Raw genomic sequence first — 27,317 nt, 5'->3', positions numbered from 1 at the left:
TGGAACGGCTTGCCATGCCATTTCCACCTGGCGCCTCAGTTGGACCAGCGTTCGTGCTGGACGTGCAGACCGCGTGAGACGACGCTTCATCCAGTCCCAAACATGCTCAATGGGGGACAGATCCGGAGATCTTGCTGGCCAGGGTAGTTGACTTACACCTTCTAGAGCACGTTGGGTGGCACGGGATACATGCGGACGTGCATTGTCCTGTTGGAACAGCAAGTTCCCTTGCCGGTCTAGGAATGGTAGAACGAAGGGTTCGATGACGGTTTGGATGTACCGTGCACTATTCAGTGTCCCCTCGACGATCGCCAGAGGTGTACGGCCAGTGTAAGAGATCGCTCCCCACACCATGATGCCGGGTGTTGGCCCTGTGTGCCTCGGACGTATGCAGTCCTGATTGTGGCGCTCACCTGCACGGCGCCAAACACGCATACGACCATCATTGGCACCAAGGCAGAAGCGACTCTCATCGCTGAAGACGACACGTCTCCATTCGTCCCTCCATTCACGCCTGTTGCGACACCACTGGAGGCGGGCTGCACAATGTTGGGGCGTGAGCGGAAGATGGCCTAACAGTGTGCAGGACCGTAGCCCAGCTTCATGGAGACAGTTGCGAATGGTCCTCGCCGATACCCCAGGAGCAACAGTGTCCCTAATTTGCTGGGAAGTGGCGGTGCGGTCCCCTACGGCACTGCGTAGGATCCTACGGTCTTGGCGTGCATCCGTGTGTCGCTGCGGTCCGGTCCCAGGTCGACGGGCACGTGCACCTTCCGCCGACCACTGGCGACAACATCGATGTACTGTGGAGACCTCACAACCCACGTGTTGAGCAATTCAGCGGTACGTCCACCCGGCCTCCCGCATGCCCACTATACGCCCTCGCTCAAAGTCTGTCAGCTGCACATACGGTTCACGTCCACGCTGTCGCGGCATGCTACCAGTGGTAAAGACTGCGATGGAGCTCCGTATGCCACGGCAAACTGGCTGACACTGACGGCGGCGGTGCACAAATGCTGCGCAGCTAGCGCCATTCGACGGCCAACACCGTGGTTCCTGGTGTGTCCGCTGCGCCGTGCGTGTGATCATTGCTTGTACAGCCCTCTCGCAGTGTCCGGAGCAAGTATGGTGGGGCTGACACACCGGTGTCAATGTGTTCTTTTTTCCATTTTCAGGAGTGTATATTCCAATGCAGAACCCTACTACTTGGCATTACCATGTTGTCACCGATGGTACACTGACAAGAGATTAACTGCAGGACAGCAAGCAGTTAGTGTATGAATCGGCCAGGAATCGATGACAGTAATTCTGCAGTGATCACTGGGTTTCCTTAAATAGCTATTCTCCAGGAGGAGAGGTGCTGCCCTCTACTAACTCATGACCACAGGCACGGTCTTGTGATGCAGCCAGCAACTTCTTCCTCTTGCCTGGCGAGGCTCCTGGTAGTCTGTAGCTCTCAGAGTGCCTCCTGGCAGTCTGGGGGCATACTTGAAAATCCCACGTGGCTGCACTGCACAAGCGTTGCTTTCCATGGCTGCACTGCACAAGTGTTGCTTTCCGTGACTCATGTCTTACAGCTGCCATGCATGTTGTGGTTAGTGCCCCTGGGCAGCTTAGCACATATGACATTAGTGAATGAAAATATGCAAAATATGTCAACTTACTGATTTTCCCCCTCCTCAGAAATTTGCAATGATTCCAAGTGCCATTTGCTGAACTAAGTTGTTTTAGGAATTTGAATTCTCAGTTATGTGGGCACATAAGAATTTTGAAGTTTCCACCCAATTTATTATTTCCTCACCATGTGTTATACTTATCCTTGATGTGGTATCCCTAGATGTGCAGAACTGATATGTTGTGTCTTTTTAAAATTTGTGTCTTTTTAAAACTGAGGATGAGACCATTCACAGAAAACCAGTCAATGATACTTTTAAGAACTTTGTTTACCATTTTGTCTTTTTCTGTATGCATGTTTGGATTGATTACAGTACTAGTGCCATCTGCATAAAGAACTAATTCTCCTTTTGTATTTGAAGCGGAAGATCGTTTACATATGTGAGGAATAATAGATGACCTAAGGTTGAACCTTGGGGAACTCCATACTTAATTTGTACCCAGGCAGAATTATGTTCCCAGACTACATTTTATTTGTATGTCCATCCTTGCGAATGATGGTCTGCAGGACTTCGGCCATTCACTTCCACAATAAAATGAAGTACCTGCACCTGTCGTTATGATGTTAATCTATTATATTGCAACTAGTGTCGGTAACTCAATATACCATCTTCAGGCCTCAACTGACCCTGAGGTGGTGAACTCCAATTGTCTACATGGTTCCATCAGTGGCCAACATCTATGAACTGGCTTCTGCTGAATACTGTAAAATTGATGTTGTGTCTGCAACCATCAATTACCAACCCAGGCCAGAAGATGGTGTATTGAGTCACCAAAACTCGTTACAACACAATAAAATAACATCATAATGATGGCTGCAGGTATTTCATTTTATTACTGGACTACATTGGTTGGATTACTAAGTAAAACTTTCTGCATTCTTTTGTATAGATATGACATTATCCATTGGTTGGCTATACCATCAGTCTCATAAAACTTCCATTTACCTAGGAGAATACTGTGATGCACACAGTCAAATGCCTTTGACAGATCACAGAAAATACCATTTGGTGCTGTTTTATTATTTAATGCAGGAAAATCTGGTGAAGGAACATGCAAATGGCATTGTCAGTAGAGCAACCCTTCTGATACTGAACTGTGGTTTGCTGAGGATATTATTATTGTTAAGATGAGGTACTACTTTTTTTCAAAATCAACTAAACTGTTTGCATTTTGATAGCTTTGATATAGAAGCATGACGGCCAACAGGTACCAGTCAGTAGTTACGAAAACTGGTGCATCATCCCATATTCTGGTAAAATTGAAGTCTCCCAACTATAGACATACATTTTCTGATACAAGCAGCATATCAAAGTCATCAGTCTTTTGACTGCTTTGATGCAGCCTGCCACAAATTCCTCTCCAGTGCTAACCTCTTTGTCTCGGAATAGCATTGGCAATCTATGTCCTCCATTATTTTCTGGATGTGTTCCAATATGTGTCTTCCTCTCCAATGTTTACCCTCTACAGCTCTCTCTAGTACCATGGAAGTTACTCCCTGATGTCTTAAGTGATGTCCTACTATCCTGTCCCTTCTTCTTGTCAGTGTTTTCCATATAGTCCTTTCCTCACCAATTCTATGGAGAAATTCCTCATTCCTTACATTATCAGGCCATCTAATTTTCAATACTCTTCTGTAGCACCACATATAAAATGCTTCAAATCACTTCTTTTTCAGTTTTCCCACAGTCCATTTTTTACTACCATAAAATTCTGTGCTCCAAATGTACATTCTCAGAAATTTATTTCTCAAATTAAGGTCTATGTTTGATACTAATAGACTTCTCTTGGCCAGGAAATGCCTTTTTGTCAGTGCTAGTCTCCTTTTTGCTCCGTCCATCATGGGTTACTTCACTGCCTTGGTAGGAGAATTCCTTAACTTCATCTACTTTGAGATCACCAGTCCTGATGTTTAGTTTCTCACTGTTCTCATTTCTGTTATTTCTCATTACTTTAATCTTTCTTCAACGTACTCTCAATCCATATCTTTGTTATTAGACTGTTGCTTCCACTCAGCAGATCCTATAATGTTTCACTTTCCCTGATGATAGCAATGTCATCAGCAAATCTTATCATTGATATCCTTTCAGCTTAAATTTTAATTCCACTCTTGAACCCTTCTTTTATTTCCATCATTGATTTTTTGATGTATTGATTGTTGAACAGTAGGGGGAAGACTACGTCCATATATTACAACCTTTGTAATCTGAGCACTTTGTATTAGTCTTCCATTCTTATTATTTCTTCTTGGTTCTTGTACATATCATATATTACCCATCTTTCTATATAGCTTAGCCCTATTTTTCTCAGAATTTCAAACATCTTGCGCCATTTGACTTTGTCAGACTCTTTTTCCAGGTCAACAAAGTCTATGAATGAGTCTTGATTTTTCTTTAGACTTGCTTCCATTATGAACCACAACATCAGAATTGCCTCTCTGGTGCCTTTACCTTTCCAAAAACCAAACTGGTCATCATCTAACACATCTTAACTCTCTTTTCCATTCATCGGTATATTATCCTTGTCAACAACTTGGATGCATGAACAGTTAAACTGATTGTGTAATAATTCTCACATGTTGGCTCTTGCAATCTTCGAAATTGTGTGAATGATGTTTTTCCGAAAGTCAGATGGTGTATTGCCTGACTCCTACACTATACACCAGTGTGCGTAGTCATTTTGTACCCACGTTCCTCAATGCTTTTAGAAATTCTTATGGAATGTTATCTATCCTTTCTGTCTTATTTCATTTCAAGTCTTCCAGAGCTCTTTTAAAATCTGATACTTGTACTGTTTCAACTCCTGTTTCTTCTGTCACATCATCACACAACGCCTTACCCTCATAGAGATATTTAGTGTATTCTTTCCACCTATCTTTGCTCTACTCTGTATTTAACAGTGGTATTCCCATTGCACTCTTAATGTTACTGCCCTTGCTTTTAATTTCAGTGAAGCTTGTTTTGACTTTCCTGTATGCTGAGACAGTCCTTCAGACAGTCATTTTATTTTTTATTTCTTCACATTTTTCATGCAGGCATTTCACGTTAGCTTCCCTGCACTTCCTAATTATTTCACTCCTAAGTGACTTGTATTACTGTATTCCTGAATTTCCGTGAACATTTTGTATTTCTTTGTGTAATCATTCAACTGATTTATTTCTCTTGTTAACCATAGTTTTTTCACAGTTGCCATTTTTGTACCAACTGCTTTCTTTCCAACTTCTATGATTGCTCTTCTTAGAGATGCCCATTCCTCTTCAGCTGAACTACTTACTGAGCTATTCCTTATTGCAGTACCTATAGCTCTGAGAACTTAAAGCATACCTCTTCCTTTCTTAGTACTTCCATATCCATCTTCTATGCACATTTATTCTTCCTAACTAGGCTCTTAAACTTCAATGTACTCTTCATCATTATTAAACTATGATCTTGGTCTATATCGGGTCCTCTTTACACCTTACAATTCAATATTTGATTTTGGAATCTGTACCTGACCATGATGTAATCTAACTGAAATCTTACCATATCTACCAACCTTTTCCAAGTATGCCTCCTCCACTTTTGATTCTTGAACAGTGTATTTGCTATTACTAACTGAAATTTATTGCGGAATGCAATTAATGTTTCTCCTCTCTCATTGCTAGTACCAAACCCATATTCTACTCCTTCCCCTACAACTGTATTCCAATCCCCCTTGTCTATTATTGTTTCATCTCCCTTTACATACTGAAATATTCATTCAATATACTAGTAGTCTTTCTCTATCTCTTCATGTTTGGCTTGCAGTGTCATCATGTATGAAGTCTGTTCAAAAAATTCTAGAAATTTGTCCACAAAATTTTTCTATGCTTATCTTTTAGTTATAGTTCATTGTAGCTTATCAACATTCCTGTTTTTTATTCATTGTTAAACCTACATGAGCATTACCTCTATTTGTTTTTATATTTATAACCCTATATTCACCTGACCAGAATTCGTGTTCCTTGTGTGCCACCGAACTTCACTAATCCCCATTGTAACTTTAACCTATCCATTTCCCTTTCTAAATTTTCTAACCTGCATGCCCAATTAAGGAATCTGCATTCTATGCTCCAATCTGTAGAACACCAATTTTATATCTCGTGATAACTATGACCTCCTGAGTAGTCCCCACTCGGAGAACCGAATGGGGGACTATTTTACCTCCAGAATATTTTACCCAAGAGGATGCCATCATCATTTAACCACACAGTAGAGCTGTATGCCCTCAGGAGAAGTTACAGCATAGTTTCCCCATGATTCTGTTCCACGTGATAATCATATTCTTTTTTGCCTTATGTAATTAGTTTTTTTCATGAAAGGAAAAAAAAGTTGTGCAGTGATGTAGTCGTGTTACTAACTAATAATCCTGAGTATCTCTGACCCTTTTTAAATTCTTGATTAATTTCCATTTTTATTTATTTTAGGGTGATGGAACTGCTGTTTCCCCGTGTCGATGGACTTATACTGGTCACCGTAAGTGTGTACTGGCAGTGGCACTTATAGAGTCACTACGGCTTGCTGCCTCATGTGACTCAATCATCCACATATGGGACCCATTTATGGGAAGTGTAATTGCTCATATGAACTCACCTCGCTACCCACCTGTCAATGTCCTTCAGGCTTTGCCACCACCAAGCCGTGTCCTGCTTGCGGCCACTACAGACACTACACTGCGGCTTGTTGATGCACGAACCTGTTCTTTTGTTAATGAACTGAAGGTAAATCACTTGTTCAGTTAGTGTTTAATATGTTTGTGTAGCTTAGTTAATTGACATTTTATGTAGTCATATTTCTATCATTTGTTACCTATTATAACTCTGTTATAGTTACATTTTAATTGTGTCACCAAAGTTTTTTCTAATAGGTGAGATATTTGGGCACATTAAATTTGTATACTGCACAGTAGTATAAACACCAACAAGACTAAAGAGAGACTTTCTGTGTGGATATTATGGAACTACTGTGGCTATATTTTTCTCTGTTCATGTGGGCAAGTGTGTTTACACACACACACACACACACACACACACACACACACACACAGGGTGTCTCAGGAGAAATAGTAAATATTCAAATATTGTAGGTGTTAATACAGAATATTTCACATAAAACATTCCATATATTATGTGTCCAATTTTTACCAGTTACAGAGATACAACTGGTTAGTGAGATAGGTTGAACTGAATTTCTCTGTTGATTGTCATTTTTGTTGTAAAGTTCAAGTTGTGCCTAAGTTTGCACAATTGAATTTTTCAGTTATGATTGTGGTTATATTTGTTGACCAATTTTACTGTATTCTTTAAGCCTGTTGCATGTATTTTTAAGTGCTTAATATACCACTATGGTATCTGTTTGAGAGTTTTGTAATGGAAATGCTGATGCTACATGAAGAGAATACAGTAGACAATGTCCGAATGGAAGAATACCTGGTTGAAGAGTTTTTACTCATGTTTCCACTAAACTGTATGAGATTGGTACAGTGTCCAGCAGTCATCTATAGTTGCAAATGAACAGTGTGTGAATGAAGTATAAGAATTATTCAGTTGATAGTAGTTTGAAAAGAGATATAACATCAACAAAGGTATAGCAAGAAAAATGGAATGTAATCAAATTAAATCAGATGATACTGAGGAAATTAGATTATGAAATGAGACACTAAAAGTAATATATGAGTTTTGCTATTTAGGCAGCAAAATAAAGGACATCCAAAGTAGAGAGGATCTAAGGGGACCTCCAGAAAGTAAAGAACATTTTGCCACACCAATATTCTTTAATAATAATAATAATAATAATAATAATAAAACAACACCACATAACAAACCTGACATCATACTCACCAATAAAAAGAAGAAATTAACACAACTAATCGAAATATCCATACCCAATACAACAAATATACAAAAGAAAGCAGGAGAAAAAATTGAAAAATACATCCAACTGGCTGAGGAAGTCAAGGATATGTGGCATCAGGATAAAGTTGACATTATACCAATTATACTATCAACTACAGGAGTCATACCACACAATATCCACCAGTACATCAATGCAATACAGCTACAGCCAAACTTATATATACAACTACAGAAATCCGTAATTATTGATACATGTTGAATTACCCGAAAGTTCCTAAATGCAATATAACATATACCGTACAGTTAAAAGGAAGTCACGCTTGATCAAGGTCCGCGTCACTTTCTACTTTTGACCAGACAGAACGTCTGAGATAAGAAAGAAATAATAATAATAATACAGAGGCTGAATATACACAGTCTGGCACATACTGGTCTACTTTTCCACTTAGTCACCTTTGACATTAAGGCACATGTACCGTGATATTAGTTTGTGTATACCCTCTTTGTGCCATGTGGCCACCTGGCTTTTCAACCATGTCACAGCAGCGTCCTGCAGGTCTTCATCATTTGTGAAGCATTTACCAGCAAGATGCTCTTGCACTTTTGGAAACAGGAAAAGTTCTATGATGCCATATTCAGACTGTAGGAATTTCTCTTGCAATGAGGTTCATGTCTGCTAAGCAAAATATAGCCATGTGCAGATATGCATTATTGTACAAGAGAACAATTCCATGTGAGAGCTTACCTCTTCAGCAGTTTTGGATAGCCTGATGAAGACGTTGATGGGTAACACATTTAGCATCACTATTGATTGTTATGTTGTGGGACACAGAATTGATGAGTAGGACCCTTCCACTGTCACAGAATACAGAATGTGAGACCCTGCCCACTCGTTTAATGTAAGTTGCGTAGGAAGCTGTTTTCTCACACAGCTAGACAACATTCAAGCATATCATATTAATGGAGTTTATAACAGTAAATTGAATTGACGGTACTTAAATTTGCCTCTTTACAAAGAGGTGTTGCAAACAATTAACAACATGCAAATAGTCAATGGCCTTTGATATATGCAATTTCCTTGCAAGCAAATAATATAGATCACAAGTCAGAGCTAAATAGTTTGGATCAAGGCTCATCTTCTATTGAGGCTCTTCTAGTGTGTCTGAGGCCAGCTGGAGCAGTGTTTATATTCTCTTCCTACAGGGGCTGCTCCCATCATGGTGTGGTCTTAGTCAGTGGCTGACATCGTCTCACAGCGTCCTCTGCTGTTATGTTTCAGGCCAACGTGCTGGCGCTTGATGTTATGCTGGAACACGGAAGCCATCAGTTTGTGAATTGATGCAGTTAGTTTGAACTTGTGAGGCTTCTGTGGGGATTGAGGATGATTCCACTCCATAGACTGTTGCTTCTTTGTAGGGGCATTGTGAGGAACCCGGGTTTCATCTCCTGTAATGTTCTGGTCAATGAATGTGTTGCCATCCCTTTTGTAATGCTCTATGAAAGCTAATGCAGCACCCATTTTCACAGCTTTCGGGTTATCTGTGAACATGCATGGCTCCCACTGTGCGCAGATTTTGTGGTCCCCGAAGTGCTGAATGACATTTTCAAAGCACAGTTGAACGATACACTTCCTGACGTTGTTCATGTATGTTGCTGATCATGAATTGCCAATTCTCTTTAATGATATAATCCACCTTTTTGTTGTGGTGCATCTCTGATGATGGAGGGCACCCTGATTTCTCTTAGTCTTGAACATCTGTTCTCTCATTCTTAAACATTATGCACCACTTTCAGACATTGGTTGCTTTCATTACACCTTCACCATAAACAGTAACAAGTCTGCAGTGAGTGTCACAGGGTATAACATTTTCTCCCTGCAGAAGATGAATATCTTACACCTCACACTCTGTGGGATTCACAGTTGGCACAGCTATCTCTACACCTATCATGTGATACGGTATCACTTGAACCATATGCAGCACCTGTCCATATCACGCTGAAGACCAGAAACCAATGAGGGGCTGCCACAAGACAGATGTGCGGACTGTGTGTGCAAGTGTTCCTTATTTCCTGGATGGTGCTCGTAAAGTGTAGACTTACAGTAGCACAAAAAACATTTCTGAGAAAGAGGAAAATACATTTAACCCTTGAGAGGGTATGAAGTGTGTAAATCACAAATAATATTGTTTTGTACTGTTCCATTGTTGTTTTACCATTGCCAGCCTGCACCTATTCCTTCATAATTGCATAAGTTAACGCAATAATAGTTGTGTTGCCATACATTCAAGTGAGCAGCAGCAATATAAAATAAATAGCAACCTAGGTAAGACAAAATTAGTGATCCATGCAAGAAAATGGCCCAGATACAGAGCTAACAGCTCAATCCCACAATGGGACAATTATCTACAAGGTAATTAGTAATCAAATAAGTGAGTGGCAGGGATCTGATACAGCGGCACTGTTTAATGCTTTGATTGGGGTTCATTACTGTGGTGTGACACTTGGGTGCAGCAACAAAGTGATACGGTGAAAGGCTTGTTTTTTATTGTCTAATTAAACTAAGCTTGAACTGTAATTTTGTTCATACATGTTTACCTCGTAACATAAAGACAGCTTTTCTTTACATGTGCACAAAGTGTGCCACACGTCTGCTCGTATTGTGAAAAACGATGTGCTGCTGAAGGGTTACCTATTATGAAGTTTTTTCTGAAGACCTTCATCTGGATCACAGTCTTGGTGAGAAATCAAACATGGATGATAAGCAGTTCAGACAAGAAGGGAATGCAAACTTCTGAAATGTGGTGGATTGAATAACTAATAAGGAAGCCCTGAGCTTAACTAGGGGGAAAAATGATTTATGGTACAACTTGACTAGAAGAAGGAACTGGCCAATTGAATGCATCCTTAGACATCAAGGAAAAGTCAGTAATGGAGGGAAGTGTGGGGGATGAAAACTGTAAAGAGAGACCTTGGCATGAGCACAGTAAGTAGGTTCAAAAGGGTGTTGATTGCAATAGTAGTTATTCAGAGATGATGAGGCTTGAACAAGGTAGACTAGTGTGGAGAGCTATATCACATCACCCTTTGGACTAAAGGCCACAAAAACAACAACACAGAATGTAGTCCTTCAACAAACACACACAGAATTTCTACACATAATGGTGCTCCACATACAGGAATATGGTCGACATTAAGTATCATTTACAGTAATTTCAACATCTTCAGGGAGGAGATGAAGGTAGCTGGAATCTTGTCATTACCTAATTGCAAATCTCTCAATAATTCCGTTAATACTGCTTACTGGTATCAGTAACACTCGTAACTCACATTGATCATCCAATGCAAACTCACATCCTCTGTCAAGACTCATTTTCAAGAAAGTGTTTCTGTTAATATGTGGTGTGGTTATAACAATCAATTGATTGGGCTTGTTGTGCCCGGTTAATTAGAATTTCTAAAATGAGCTTCCAACATTATTGGAGGAGATTACTGTGGCTACAAGGATGGGTATGTTGCTCCTGCACATTCTTGTCACCAAGTGACACATAATCTAAACTTAACATTTCCTGGAAAATGGGTAGGCAGAAATGATCATTTTATTGGCCACCCTTGTCCCTTACCTCTTTAGATTTTTGCCTGAGGCAATAGTTGAAAGATGAAGTCTACATAGAAAAAGTAATCACAAAAGACAAATGGATCATTCTGATTATTAACAGTGCTGATTTCATGAAAGTGTGTCAATACAACCTCACAAGAGCTACATGCAGTCTTGTCAAAATTCAAATGTGGATTGAAGTTGGAGCTGAAATTTCTGAAAACTAACTTTGAACTCAATCATTTGCTTTATTTGACAGCTTCTGGAAGTATTTTTGTGGATTATATTCTAACAGCTGTATCTCCGTAACCAATAAAAATTGGACATGTTATATGAAAATTATTTTTTTTTCAGATTAGTCTATATGTTACCTCCTAAAATATTATCTATTCCTCTTGAAGTATTATTTGTATCACCAAATACAGATCAGGTGATAGCTGTTTGTGTTTCTCACTGTTAATTGTAATATTATATGAACAATAAAAATGTTCAAAGTGTTGTTAAAATCTATTCTTAATCTAGAAAATACACTTACTAAGTTTTCTGTAAATTTGCAAGAGCTGTTTCTGGTTATCACAGCATATCCTGAGGTCATGGTAATAGATCACAAATTAATACTTATTTACTGAACGAACTGATGGAGCTGTTATGGCACCATTATCTTTCAGCTATCCAAATTTATATTTCATATGGTATATGTAAATCTTTTTGAGCAAATCCCAGGGTAGCTCCTGTGATGAGATTGCAGCCGAATGGATGTTAGTTAGAGTCCCTTTCAGGTTAATCCCCATGGTTAGTCTGCACTGCAGCGAAAAACTTTGTCATTAAGTTTAAAATTATTAACAGGCTATACAAATTCTAACATGTCAGTGCACTCAGTCTTTTCTTCTTGTTTAATCTCCCTGTCACAAGGTTCTTCTTTACTCTCTCTATCCCATTAATGGAATGTTTGTATATAAACTGTTTCTTTAGTTGCTCCTGTTAGAATATCAATGTCCTTCCAACCATTTGTTAAGTCAAAGCCACTCTTAATGTTGTAGGTTCTCTAATAAAGATTCTTGTTTTGATATGTTTCAAAATTTTCTTGTGTAAATGGCTGGAGGGAAACACAAAACCGCATGTTGGCAAGGTGTGCCACACCAGTGAGGGCATTGTGCTCTTGCCTGCCAGCAAGATCACAAGTGTGCCATATGTTGTTGGCAATGCCTCAAATAAACATAATAGTGAAGCATTTGGGACAGTGTCAGCTGGTTCATCTATATGTCTGTCTCATTTGCCTCATGGATCATCTGTTAGACATTTTAGAATTTCTGTTCTGTGCCTGGTAGATAGAAAAGGACTGCAGAAGTTTCATCTGGTAGAAACGAAATTAGTCACCTTGTCATCTCCCCACTTGGAATTTCGACTCTCCAAACTAGTGATTCAAGCCTCTCCATGTTATCTGATGGCAATTGACAGCTTTGCCAAAACATTGTTTTGTGAATAGATTGTGCTCTTTGACAAAGCACTGTGTGTAGCTACAAATCAATTCTGACAGTTTATCATCTGTTCAAGGCACTAGGAATGCTACTGCAGGAACCAGGTGCACATAATTCGGGCATCTGGGTACTGTCCTTTACCGAATAAACTAGTAGATGTTTTACACCATCATTTAAAGGCCTCTCTCATGTATCATGCCTTTGGAATCTAGATGAAGACCCTACTGATCGTCCTGCTTGCTCTGCAGATTGCCTTCAAAGATGACTTAAATTATCATCCATGGACACACAACCTGGAAAATTAGTTCATACCACTCCAATAATGAAAATTAAGTATCTGGCTTGGTGCAATGGTTACACACACAGATCTGCAGGTTTTGATCTACAATAATTATGGATCATGGCACCAAGTATGCATTCATTTTTCAAAACTTGTGATAAAGTGAATACGTATCCTGTGCCATGATGCAGCCAGGTAGTTTTTACAGTCACCATATGATTGCCCCCATTAAAGTACTCACAAATGGTGAAAAGACATTTGACATTGATATGCATGATTTGATTGTTGCATTAAAAACAAGCCTTTATTGTAGTGTAACTGCATATCCTAGAGACTAAGAAAGATGGACATGATGTGCCACCTGCACCTGAACCTTTGAAAATGACAGCACCAGACACCTCTTCCTTAGCAGCACTGGAGCAGTGATTGAGCAGTACCATATTCAGTGTGTGATGTTTTTTTTAATCCTACTTTCTATTGGCAGTTGGGAGGACGAGAAAAGGGGGCAGGGTGGTGACTAGGCTAACATTGCTTTGTTTAAGAGAAGACTCTTTGAATTGGTGACAAATGAAATGTAATAGCTAAGGCTTTCCTTTCTCTGTTTCTGAGTCTTAATTGTAATTTATACAATAAAGTAATATATTAAACCCAACAGACGTCTTCCTGTTACAGTTATGCCAGTAATTGCAAAGATTACATTGTCTCCTGCTATCCTATATACCAGTATTGTTAATATCATTTATTCAGTTCCTTGATATCATTTTTTTTCCTTCATATTATCACTGAATAGAGAGATGTTTATTGAATTTTTCCTTTCTTAAATGAAAATGGAAAAATTTGTAATACAGATTTGTAGTCATAGAGGATTGTTTTTCAGGGCTGTTGTCTTCTCATTACTTTTGTAAAATTTAGTTGCATGTGCATTGGTCATCTTTGCAACTAAATTTAATTACCCTGTTGTCATCTGTAACATAAATGTCCTTAATGGGAGTTATAATAGTAGAATGCAAGTTAAACTATTTTCCATCATTGCAGGTGTCACAGAGTGCAACAGGACTAATAAGATGCATTGCTGTTGGGCCTGAAGGCACATGGGTGGCTGTTGGACAGTCGTCAGGATTCCTGTCTATGCTGGACATCCGCACAGGTGGCCTACTGGCCTCTTGGAAAGGTCATGACTCAGAGATACTGCAACTTATATCAGCAAATGGTGGCAACTCCATTGTGAGTTCTTCTCTGGACCAGGCAGTTTCTGTTTGGAGTGCTGTTGATGGCAGGTTCTGCTTTCCTATGAAGTGAGTATAAAGCAGTATCTTTTATTTTTGTTTTTCTGGTCTTGGAACTTTTATGCACTTTTGGGAGAGGTTTTAATGTCTTATTGGCATGAGCATATTTAGAGACAGACCGTAGCTCATTTTACATATGTTTGAACAAGAAAGGTTTTATGTACAAATATGGCCAACCATTAATCCTAGAATTTTCTTCAAGTGGTTGTAGGAACCTGTAACAACGTTTATGCTTTTGGTTGCTGCCTTCTCTAAAACACTGTGTCTTCTTTTTGTAATCAATGAAACATATTTCAACACTTGTAAGCCATTGTCAGTGAACCTTTGTTCTTTCTTGAACCAATGAAACAGTCAGTTAGTACATCAGATTACACTGCTGAAATTTTGATTCTACAGAGTTTGAATGTAGTTCATGTAGAACAAGGCATAGGTCTATGCCATAGCATCTCCCGTAATTTACTTTTATCTTGCATCATGCAATATAGCTCAGCTGTCTTGATCATGATGTCAGAACAGCTTGTTAGCTGCAAAAAAAGTAACTACACAGATAAAACAGTTTTGCTTTAAACATAAAAGTAAGTTGAGAAGATTACTATTTATTGTTACTACACTGTTGATTACCTGCCCATTGTTCATAAAAAGAGAAATTATGTTTTCAGAAAGCAGACCACAGAAATCAAGTTCAGTTTGTAAATATGGCTGAAGCTCAAACTAATATCTGATAATTACACTGTGCAGAGTCTGAATACATGCACCATGATTCTGAACATTCATCTCTCTGAGCAGTAATGCAGTGTTGTACTGTGGTGCTGTCTTGCTTGGTTTGTTCAGGATTTCATTAATAGTAAACAGAGACAGTCAATGGAACAATAAAAGTGCAAAGTTTCGGACAACTTTGTTTTGCAGTTCCTCCCCTCAGTCAGTAGAAATAGATGTTACCCTTATGAGATCACTTCATTGTCTGTTTGTCTGTCCATCTATTAAGACCTCTTTTCTTAGAAATGGTTTGAGGTAGCAAGTTGAAATCTATGTCAAATACTAAGGTCTATGGTCCCTTGGCAGTGTGAGAAAATTTAAGCTTCTACGTAACTGCAATTGTGATCAGGCTCATCTGTCATCTGCTAACCACTGTGAAATGTATGACAGAGGGTGCTTCCTATTGTACCATTTATTAGGGCTTCTTCTCATTCCAGTCATGTAATGAGCATAGGAAGAATGATTTGATTAAACCCATCTGTGCGTGCTCTAATTAGTCTAATCTTAACCTTGCATTACCTACAGGAGCAATACATAGGGGACTGTAGTATATTCCTAGATTCATCACTTAAAGCTCGTTTTTGAAACTTCATAAGCAGGCTTTTTTGGGATAGTTCGCTTTTATCTTCAGACGTCTGCCAGTGCAGTCTCTTCAGCATCTCTGACATTTCTGTGGGTCAAACAAACATGTGACCATTCATGCTGCTTTTCTCTGTATACATTAAATATTCTGTGTTAATCCTATTTAATACAGGGCCCACACACTTGAGAAATGTTGTAGAATGTGTCCCATGAGTATTTTATAAGCAATCTCCTGTGTAGACAGTAACATCCCTAGTACACTACTAATGAACCAAAACCTGCCATTTGATTTACCTATGACTGAGCCTATGTAGTCTTTCCATCCTTACAAATTGTTAAACCAAGATATTTGTATCAGTAGATGATTTCCAGCTGTGACTCTTTGATATTGTAGTCATAGGATTCTACATTTTTCCTTCTTTGTGAAGCACACAATCTTATGTTTATGAATATTTAAAGCAGTTTGCCAGTCTTTGCACCACTTTTCAATCTTCTCATGATCTGAATGATATTTATGCAGCTTTTTTTCATAACTGCTTCATCTGCAAACTGTTTGAGTCTGCTACTGATATTTTAAACTTTAGCCATAGTTCTTCTACATGCTGTTTTCTCTTATTTCTTGTTTTTGTTACCCTTTGCACTTGAGTAATAACCATGCCTCATGGTCACAGGTATTAGTTTCAATGTGGACATCCTCAAAGACATTAGGCCTATTTATATCCATTATATCTTGTATATTTCCATAATGAGTAGGCTTCCAAACTTATCTGTTCTGGCTGTTCCGAGGGAAAGCATTTAGTAATCTGTTCTGGCTGTTCCGAGGGACAGCATTTAGTAATATTTTGCAGGACATTTTGTCATGCCCACCCTTAGAAAACTTTAATTTTCCCAGATGATTATTGGACGATTGAAGTGTCCTCTGAGGATGACAATGTGGTTGGGTAACATTCATATTAATTAACATAGATGTTTCTAAAGTTTTTGGTAACATTAGAAGGTGAGTCTAGTAGTCAATAGAAGGATCAAATTATATGTTTATGGCCTCCCTTAATAATTAGTGTAGCCCTAACAATGTCACATGCAGCTTCGATTTCTATGTTGGTGGATGTGAGTTTCTTGTCTGCTGTGGCAAATAGACCATGTCCATTTACCATTAGCCTATCGTTTGATGTACACTTAAATTTTCCCCAAAAATCTCATTGCTATCAATTTTGGGTTTTAATTAGCCTTCTGTACTTAGTATTACACAAGCTCCACTGCTTTTTAGGGGCACTTCATACTTAGGTATTTTCTTTGGAATGATTCAGCAATTAATTGTAATGATTTTAATAGTATGTGGGGTGCCATTGCTTTGAACCTTACACTAATACTTTTTGGTCTCCTACAGCTTTCATTATTTGGGCTGGATGGAGATTTGTCTAGGCTAAAATAACCTTAAGTTCTCCATACACACACAATCAACTACGTGTGTAGCAGCCTCCAGTGTGTAGTGCACACCTGCCTGATTTAGGGGAACCCTACAGTTCTCGACCCTATAATCTAAGTCTTGGAAATTGCAGGATAGCTTTGATATCTACCTGTCATTTATTTTAATCAGCATTAAGTCGAGCCCCCACTAATAATATAGAACCCAAAATCCATTATTCCCATGCATACACTTAGCTTTTAGTCATCTTTTCAGCTTGAAATTTCACAGTTTTCTTTCTTCTCTTCCAGTGAAGAAAATTATTTTTTGTTTTCCAACTGAAACATTTGGGCTCGTATATTTAGTATAGATGTACCACAACTTCTTGATTGTTTTCTTCAGGGTCCACTACAAATCTCTGCCACGTAAAAGAGAATGTAGACTTAGCAAGCTACTAGGGGTCTTCTTTATCCACAGTCAAATGGTAAACTACTGTTACACTGCTGCCATGTGTACAGGATGGGCATATGGGCAGACGGTGGGCATTATGAAATGAATAGAACAAAATTTATACAAAGGCCATTTATTGGCGAAAGCATATTAAAAAATGGGTCACGTGGGCCTAGGGAGGTGAGGGTGAGCCAGAGCGTAGAGTTTGGCGGGCCATAGTTTGCGAAGCTAACGAAAGTTGCTGTCTGCCAAAACAAAGACCACAGTGCCGCAGCACCAGGAGAAGCGGGTAGGTCTACACTGCTACAGGGCGCGCGTCCGACTCGCTGTTAAGCTAGAATACAAGAGAGCAGGCCTGGCGACGGGCGGCCAGGTATATTCGCCACACCATGTGGCTTACTTCACCGTGATTGGCCGGGATCGAGAAAACCGTGCAGGCGACAAGGAATTTTCCAGAGTGTTGCATGCTAATTGATGCTTGGGCAGCGTTACCTTGTAAGCATATGAGAGAGGTGCGTGATCAAGGTGCCCTTCCTCAGTGCTGACTTCCTGTTACCAGACTGTGGGACAAAAGAATTTACAGACAGTTAACACTGATGGCAATGGCTTGGCCGCAATGGAAAAATGAAGTTACCATTTGAAAGCTCATATAATAAAGTAAAATCCCCTACTGTCTGGCCCATTCTTTACACATGTTTATTATGTACTGCAAATCTGTGCATCAGGCTGTTGCATCAGTTACTTTTTGTAACTTTATAAGGGTTGTACATGGAAGTGACAGAGAAATGATCAGACAATATTTCAGCACAGTTCTATGAAGTGTCCACTCTTACCACACCTTGTGTATGCAATATATATATAAAAATAAAGATGATGTGACTTACCAAACGAAAGCACTGGTAGGTTGATAGACACACAAACAAACACAAACATACACACAAAATTCAAGCTTTCGCAACCAACGGTTGCTTCATCAGCGAAGAGGGAAGGAGAGGGAAAGACAAAAGGATGTGGGTTTTAAGGGAGAGGGTAAGGAGTCATTCCAATCCCAGGAGCAGAAAGACTTACCTTAAGGGGAAAAAAGGACAGGTATACTCTCGCACACACACACATATCTATCCGCACGTACACAGACACAAGCAGACATTTGTAAAGGCAAAGAGTTTGGGCAGAGATGTCAGTCGAGGCGGAAGTACACAGGCAAAGATGTTGTTGAAAGACAGGTGAGGTATGAGTGGCGGCAACTTGAAATTAGCGGAGGTTGAGGCGTGGCGGATAACGAGAAGAGAGGGTATACTGAAGGGCAAGTTCCCATCTCCGGAGTTCTGACAGGTTGGTGTTAGTGGGAAGTATCCAGATAACCTGGACGGTGTAACACTGTGCCAATATGTGCTCGCCGTGCACCAAGGCATGTTTAGCCACCGGGTGATCCTCATTACCAACAAACACTGTCTGCCTGTGTCCATTCATGTGAATGGACAGTTTGTTTCTGGTCATTCCCACATAGAATACTTCACAGTGTAGGCAGGTCATTTGGTAAATCACGTGGGTGCTTTCACATGTGGCTCTGCCTTTGTTTGTGTACACCTTCCGGGTTAAAGGACTGGAATAGGTGGTGGTGGGAGGGTGCATGGGACAGGTTTTACACCGGGGGCGGTTAGAAGGGTAGCAGCCAGAGGGCAGGGAAGGTGGTTTGGGGATTTCATAGGGATGAACTAAGAGTTTACGAAGGTTAGGTGGACGGCGGAAAGACACTCTTGGCGGAGTGGGGAGGATTTCGTGAAGGATTGATCTCATTTCAGGGCAGGATTTGAGGAAGCTGTATCCCTGCTGGAGAGACACATTCAGAGTCTGATCCAGTCCCGGAAAGTATCCTGTCACAAGTGGGGCACTTTTTTGGTTCTTCTGTCGGAGGTTCTGGGTTTGAGGGGATGAGGAAGTGGCTCTGGTGATTTGCTTCTGTACCAGGTCGGGAGGGTAGTTGCGGGATGCGAAAGCTGTTTTCAGGTTGTTGGTGTAATGGTTCAGGGATTCCGGACTGGAGCAGATTCGTTTCCCATGAAGACCTAGGTTGTAGGGAAGGGACCGTTTGATGTGGAATGGGTGGCAGCTGTCATAATGGAGGTACTGTTGCTTGTTGGGATTGATGTGGACGGATGAGTGAAGCTGGCCATTGGACAGATGGAGGTCAACGTCAAGGAAAGTGGCGTGGGATTTGGAGTAAGACCAGGTGAATCTGATGGAACCAAAGGAGTTGAGGTTGGAGCGAAAATTTTGGAGTTGTTCTTCACTGTGAGTCCAGATCATGAAGATGATGTCATCAATAAATCTGTACCAAACTTTGGGTTGGCAGGCGTGGGTAACCAAGAAGGCTTCCTCTAAGCGACCCATGAATAGGTTGGCATACGAGGGGGCCATCCGGGTACCCATGGCTGTTCCCTTTAATTGTTGGTATGTCTGGCCTTCAAAAGTGAAGAAGTTGTGGGTCAGGATGAAGCTGGCTAAGGTAATGAGGAAAGATGTTTTAGGTAGGGTGGCAGGTGATCGGCGTGAAAGGAAGTGCTCCATCACAACAAGGCCCTGGACGTGCGGAATATTTGTGTATAATGAAGTGGCATCAATGGTTACAAGGATGGTTTCTGGGGGTAACAGATTGGGTAAGTATTCCAGGCGTTCAAGAAAGTGGTTGGTGTCTTTGATGAAGGATGGAAGACTGCATGTAATGGGTTGAAGGTGTTGATCTACATATGCAGAGATACATTCTGTGGGGGCTTGGTAACCAGCTACAAAGTGGCGGCCGGGATGATTGGGTTTGTGAATTTTAAGAAGAAGGTAGAAGGTAGGGGTGCGGGGTGTCGGTGGGGTCAGGAGGTCGATGGAGTCAGGTGAAAGGTTTTGTAGGGAGCCTAAGGTTCTGAGGATTCCTTGAAGCTCCGCCTGGACATCAGGAATGGGATTACCTTGGCAAACTTCATATGTGGTGTTGTCTGAAAGCTGACGCAGTCCCTCAGCCACATACTCCCGACGATCAAGTACCACGGTCGTGGAACCCTTGTCAGCTGGAAGAATGACGATGGATCGGTCAGCCTTCAGATCACGGATAGCTGGGGCTTCAGCAGTGGTGATGTTGGGAGTAGGATTAAGGTTTCTTAAGAAGGATTGAGAGGCAAGGTTGGAGGTCAGAAATTCCTGGAAGGTTTGGAGAGAGTGATTTTGAGGAAGAGGAGGTGGATCGTGCTGTGACAGAGGACGGAACTGTTCCAGGCAGGGTTCAATTTGGATAGTGTCTTGGGGAGTTGGATCATTAGGAGTAGGATTAGGATCATTTTTCTCCTTGGCAAAGTGATATTTCCAGCAGAGAGTACGAGTGTAGGACAGTAAATCTTTGACGAGGGCTGTTTGGTTGAACCTGAGAGTGGGGCTGAAGGTGAGGCCTTTGGAAAGGACACAGGTTTCGGATTGGGAGAGAGGTTTGGAGGAAAGGTTAAGTACTGAATTAGGGTGATGTGGTTCCAGATTGTGTTGATTGGAATTTTGAGGTTTTGGAGGGAGTGGAGCTGGAAGTGGGAGATTGAGTAGATGGGGGAGACTGGGTTTGTGTGCAATGGGAGGAGGTTGAGATTTGCTGGAAAGGTTGTGAAGGGTGATTCAGTTGCCTTTCTGGAGGTGGGAAACCAGGAGATTGTATAGTTTTTTGAGGTGGAGGGTGGCATGCTGTTCTAATTTGCAATGTACACGATCAGAGGCAGAGCCACGTGTGAAAGCACCCACGTGATTTACCAACTGACCTGCCTACACTGTGAAGCAACAAACTGTCCATTCACATGAATGGACACAGGCAGACAGTGTTTGTTGGTAATGAGGATCACCCGGTGGCTAAACATGCCTTGGTGCACGGCGAGCACATATTGGCACAGTGTTACACCGTCCAGGTTATCTGGATACTTCCCACTAACACCAACCTGTCAGAACTCCGGAGATGGGAACTTGCCCTTCAGTATACCCTCTCTTCTCGTTATCCGCCAGGCCTCAACCTCCGCTAATTTCAAGTTGCCGCCACTCATACCTCACCTGTCTTTCAACAACATCTTTGCCTGTGTACTTCCGCCTCGACTGACATCTCTGCCCAAACTCTTTGCCTTTACAAATGTCTGCTTGTGTCTGTGTATGTGCAGATGGATATGTGTGTGTGTGCGATTGTATACCTGTCCTTTTTTCCCCTTAAGGTAAGTCTTTCCGCTCCTGGGATTGGAATGACTCCTTACCCTCTCCCTTAAAACCCACATCCTTTTGTCTTTCCCTCTCGTTCCCTCTTTCCTGAAGAAGCAACCGTTGGTTGCGAAAGCTTGAATTTTGTGTGTATGTTTGTGTTTGTTTGTGTATCTATTGACCTGCTAGCACTTTTGTTTGGTAAGTCACATCAACTTTTGTTTTTAGATATATTTTTCCCACGTGGAATGTTTCTTCAACAAATAATATGAACTTGGAAACTAAAGCAGCATTGATTTCCATTTATTAAACTACATTAATGTCATCAGTTTCTTTTTATTACATTATATTTATCAATAATGAATTCATTTGTAAGATGAAAATTGATTTGCCATTTATGTTTCAGTAGGTTTTTGGTCTTAGTATTTCTGCTGTTGCTGTCATTTATGTTGCTTTATTTGTTCACATTTTATATCAGAATCGTTTCTTGTTATACAGTTTTTGTTTACCACCTGCTAAAATGATTTTTGCTGCAGAGGGCCCACAGAACCTGTTCACTGTCTTATGAGCTATGGATCGGAACTGATATCAGGGACCACAGCTAGCCGAATAGGAGTCCATTCTGCTGTTGATATGGATGCCTCATACACTTCAACTCGGCTGCGATCCGATACCTTCAAAGGTGTTCTTACGTCCATGGCTGTCCTTCCTCTCAACAGGCTGCTGCTCCTTGGTGCTGACTCAGGGAACATAACACTGCTCTGTTGAACTGTATGTCAGCAATATGGAAACGAGAAACATTTCTTTGAATCTCATTTACAGAAACTTTAATTAATAATATGATTGTAAACATTCCATTGCATATCAAAGTACACACAAAATAATAATAATAATTTTTATTATTATTATTTGTCCAAATACAAGCTTAGGATGAGAATGTGCAGCTATTAATTACCATTGTCTTCATCACTAAAAGTTTGTAAAGGATTTTTTTGTACTAATATAGTATTCATAGCATAACGGCAGAAAGTTTGAAAGATAAGAAAAACCAGTTACATGACTGCTGAATGATTATTGTAGGATTGCATTTCCAGCAGCTGTGTAAGTTTGTTCCTGTGTAAACTAGTTGTCAGTTATATCTGATTTAAAATGAAAGCACAGCCCCAGTATTTATTTTAAGTGTTATTAATCATGCTTTAGTATTATTTTGATAACCAAAGAGGCTTAAAAGCTGCATGGGAGTGGAGTTAAAACTACGAGGGTAAGTCAATTATTACCTGCAAAGTAATTATAAAAATTTATTGTAATCAAATGGGAAACTTACAAGAACATAATTTTTCAACACAGTCTCCTTGCGTTTCAACGCACGTGGTCCATCATTCTACATGCTTCCTGATGCCATAATAAAAGAAGGTTCTTGGTTGAGCTGTGAGCCAGTAATGCGCCACTTCCTTCACTGCTTTGTCCGAGTCAAATTGATGGCCCCTTAATGCCTGTTTGAGTGGACCAAACAAGTGATAGTCAGACGGGGTAAGACTGGGACTATATGGAGGATGACCCAGTACTTCAAATTTGAGTTTCTGGAGCTTTTCAGCAGTGTGGGCAGCAGTATGTGGACAGGAATTGTCGTGGAACAACACAACACCTTTTGACAGCAATCCTCAGCCTTTTCTTTGAATTGCAGGCTTTAGCCTGGTAGTAAGCATCTCACTGTGATGTACACTGTTTATTGTTGCGCCTCTTTCCCCCTAATGTTCCAGTACTGGACCTTTTGTGTTCCAAACACCGTAAGCATAAGTTTTCCTGCGTACAGTTAGGTCTGAACTTTTTCTTGCACGGTGAATTTGAATGTTTACGTTACATACTCTGCCATTTACTCTCTGGCTCATAATGATGGATCCATGTTTTGTCACCAGTAATGATACTGTCTAAGAAGTTGTCTCCTTTGTTACCATAGTGATCCAAATGTTTTTGGCAGATGTCCAAGCACATTTGTTTATGCAACTGTGTGAGTTGTTTTGGGACCCATCTTTTACAAACTTTATGAAACCCAAGTCTGTAGGGGATGATTTTGTAGGCAGAACCGTGACTAATTTGCAGTGTGCCACTACGACAATAGTTAATTGTCTGTTTAAGAGAATCATTTCATGTGAATGCTCAAAGGTTTCTTCATTTCTGGTGGTAAATGGTCGTCCAGCTCCTTCATCGTGCGTAACACTTGTGCGACCATTTCAGAATTTGTCAATCCATTCTTAAACACTCTGTTGTGGCAAAACACTGTTCCTGTACTGAACCAAAAGTCTTCAATGAATTTCAGCCCCTGATATGCCTTCTGACCACAAAAAACAGATCACTGAATGTTGCTCTTCTTTGGTGCAAATAGACAGCAGAGCAGTCATGATTAACAGCATGGCAGCGATAACAAAACTAACCTTGCAGCTTGAAAATTGCAAAAACATACAACAAATAAACAAAGCATGCATCATCAATGTAAAATGACAGTACTGCCAAAATAAACAAAAATATAACTAAATTGCGAGTAATAATTGACTTACCCTCATAGTTATGTGCAATGAAGCTTGTACAAATTTCAGTTAAAAATAAGTTTGGCATGAAGGAAAGCCATTATTTAGTTGATAAATATTATGTGAGACTAACTGGATATTTTATCCCCAAATAGGAAATCATTTGCTCACATTTTCTTAAGCAGGTGTATTGTTTCCTGTATCAGTTTTGTTCTGGTGCGCTTACTCTGGCTTCTATGAAAAAATATTCCCTACAACTCGTCAAAAATGACCCATTTACTTCATATAATTGTTTAATATTGTAAGTTGTACTTTCAGCACAATTACTATGTTATTTTAAAAGAGGAAGACAAAGAAAGGAGATACTTCATGTCCCACAATGAATATGTGTTATCTGATTGTAAACTATGCTCTCTATGATTAACTTACAATATGATACATTTCTAATGTTCTACATGACACAGTAGCCACTCTTCCTTTTTTATTAAATGTACATGTGTTTTTTGCCCATCTACAGCTCAATGTCGTATTGAATCTTAATCTGAGGTGTAGACATTAATTTGGTTTCTTATTGTGTAGTGTGCACATCAGCATTCAGAAACACTCAAAGAAAGAAGGCACACAGTGCCAAATCATAAGATGTCTGGGGGTGTTTTGTGGTACAAATGTGTGAAAACTACTGGTCAGGGTGTCTCTCACATAAAAAATACATTATTGTTTTTACATTTCCCACATTGACTTTGATTTCCTCTGGCTCATAAAAATATATCACTCGTGGTGATTATATTTTCAACAGAGTGATGATTGGATTGACATCTGGAGAACTGAACTAATGTCCCTTGTCAGATTCTGTACTATACATTCATTATGTGCAATGTCCCACTCATTTTTCTCTATGATTTCCATACCTGTAATGTGTTTTAATCATAACAACATGTCTTTCCATTATGTTGCACTCCATCATTATTTATCTTAAATTAAGCATGTGACATTTATGCAATATTCAGTACCTCAGTACCTCCCCCCCCCCTCTCTCTCTCTCTCTCTCTCTCTCTCTCTCTCTCTCTCTCTCTCTCTCTCTCTCTCTCTCTCTCTCTGAGAGAGAGAGTATAAAGACCAAGAAACCATATTGCTGCTCTTGTAGGGTTAAAAAGTTTTGATGCAATATTGGAATATAGAAGAATATAGACTGACATAAACCAATGTTGACACAGAATGAGTAGCACTATATTTAACACCATATAAAACATATACACACTAATTAACAACTCTCAGATTGCAGAATATACGAGGGGCATTCAATAAGTAGTGCAACACTTTTTTTCTGAAAGCAGGTTTGTTTTATTCAGGTTTCAAATACACCATGTTATTCTCCCCCATTTGGCTAAGAAATTCTATTTTTCAACATAATTTCCATTCAGTGGGACGGGCTTATGTCACCTTACTAGGAAGGCATGTATGCCTGCATGACATCAGCGCAATCATCTTGCCACATCAATAAATTCCCCATCATCCATGTACTGCTTCCCAGGAGTGCATCTGGTATTGGACCAAGCAGATGGAAGTTGGAAAGTGAGAAACCTGGCCTGCAGGGTGGATGAGGAAGAACTGTACTCCAACCGGAGGACGGATGTGTCAGCACCACCAGCAGAGAATTCCAGTTGATCAGTGAGTTATTTGGTTACGGTCCATTGAACACTTTGAATGGCAGTGTCCACACAATCCAACATTGCAGGAGTCACAGCTGTGTGTGGCTGGCTGGCATGCAGGAGATCGGACAGGTTTGCGCGATCTTGTTGCGATGATAACAGATGCCTGACCCAGTGCTCACTGTGTTTTTGTGCACTGCCAGATCTCCATAGACATTCTGCAAGTGCTTATGAGTATTTGAGATGCTCAAGTTTTCCACCAAAACAAACTCAATGACAGGTCTCTGCTTGGAACGCACCTCCATTACAGATGCCATTTTGAAGGCTACCTACAGCACCACCACTTATCAGAACTTCATGAAACTATAGGTGCAGAAGCAAGAATATTCTGCAGTTTCCTACAAGAAGTTGTGCATTTTTTTCAACCATAAGTGGCCAAGGGAAAAAGTATTGCATTACTTATTGAACGCCCCTCATATTTTTGTCTTTTGCGTTCAAAAAGAAAGAGTTGTCTGTATTAATGGATACAGCTGGTTCTTTCCCCTTACACACACACACACACACACACACACACACACACACAAATGTATATTGGTAATCTCTCTTCATATGCCGAGTCAGGCAAGAATGTAATTCATTCAACATGTATATATATTCCTTCTTCATTCTTTTCCATGAAAGATACATTTGTAGCATCAATGATCTGACTATGAACTGATTTATCACTCATTCTGCCACAAAGAAACTGATCATGCAGCAAATCAGAATGAAACATAGTATTCAACAGTAGCTACTATAGCTCTATTACAAACTGTATATTTAACTGTGACCAAACACAAAACAGTAAATACCTGCAGTCTGCAGACACAGAATGAGGTAATTCTTACTTTACTTTACATGTGGCAAGGGCCTTATCGACCATACGCGTGCTCTATGAGCATCTTCCGCTTCTCCCTGTCCAATGCGCTGTTTGTCCAGTTGCTGTTGTTGTTCATTCTAGTTGTGTCCTCCTGAATGTTATCCTGCCATCGCTTCTGGGTCTCCCTCTCGTTCCATCTATTGTTCTGCTGAATGCCATTCTAGGTAGTCTATTCTCTGTCATTCTTGCTATATGGCCTACCCAATTCACCCTTCTCCTCAAGAGGTAACTCAGAAGCAGAAGAAAGTGCACTATTTAAACAAGCCATTTTAGTTTTTGCTGCAGCTTCTCAAACAAGACATGAACCTTGCAGTAAAACTGATCTCTTATACTGTTAATGACGCTTGGCGCATCAGATATGTTTCAGGAACAATTGAGTAGCAACTTGTAAAATTGTGAATTGTGCAGTATACAGGAATAAACAGTCTTGATGTACTTTGTAAGAAAGAAATCTTTGTAATAGCAAACAGTAATAATTATTCATTTGAAAACAATTCCATGTGTGTAACTGTAGTAGGCATCTGTTATGAAGATACTCGAGAGAGGAAAAAAGGATGAAAACAGTTCACCATTTTTAAGTGCTCTTCAACACTGGAAAGATCTACTGCTTCTGTTATGTTAGAGTTTAAATGGAAGT

At 40.1% G+C, this 27,317-nt stretch overlaps 1 protein-coding gene across 1 annotated transcript in view; it reads left to right on the top strand.

The window, feature by feature from the left end:
- Positions 1 to 25,142, top strand: part of LOC126281214 (WD repeat-containing protein 81) — a 253,643-nt gene extending 228,501 nt beyond the window's left edge. The window contains exons 25-27 of the mRNA XM_049979961.1: positions 6,119 to 6,412; positions 13,935 to 14,194; positions 22,124 to 25,142. Coding sequence (XP_049835918.1) covers positions 6,119 to 6,412; positions 13,935 to 14,194; positions 22,124 to 22,355 — 786 coding nt within the window. The 3' untranslated portion in view covers positions 22,356 to 25,142. The remainder of the gene's footprint in view (positions 1 to 6,118; positions 6,413 to 13,934; positions 14,195 to 22,123) is intronic.
- The last annotated feature ends 2,175 nt before the right edge of the window (positions 25,143 to 27,317 follow it).

The sequence above is a fragment of the Schistocerca gregaria genome, chromosome 7, assembly GCF_023897955.1.
Source record: "Schistocerca gregaria isolate iqSchGreg1 chromosome 7, iqSchGreg1.2, whole genome shotgun sequence".
Lineage (NCBI taxonomy): Eukaryota > Metazoa > Arthropoda > Insecta > Orthoptera > Acrididae > Schistocerca > Schistocerca gregaria.
This window is presented reverse-complemented; position numbering and strand designations above follow the sequence as displayed.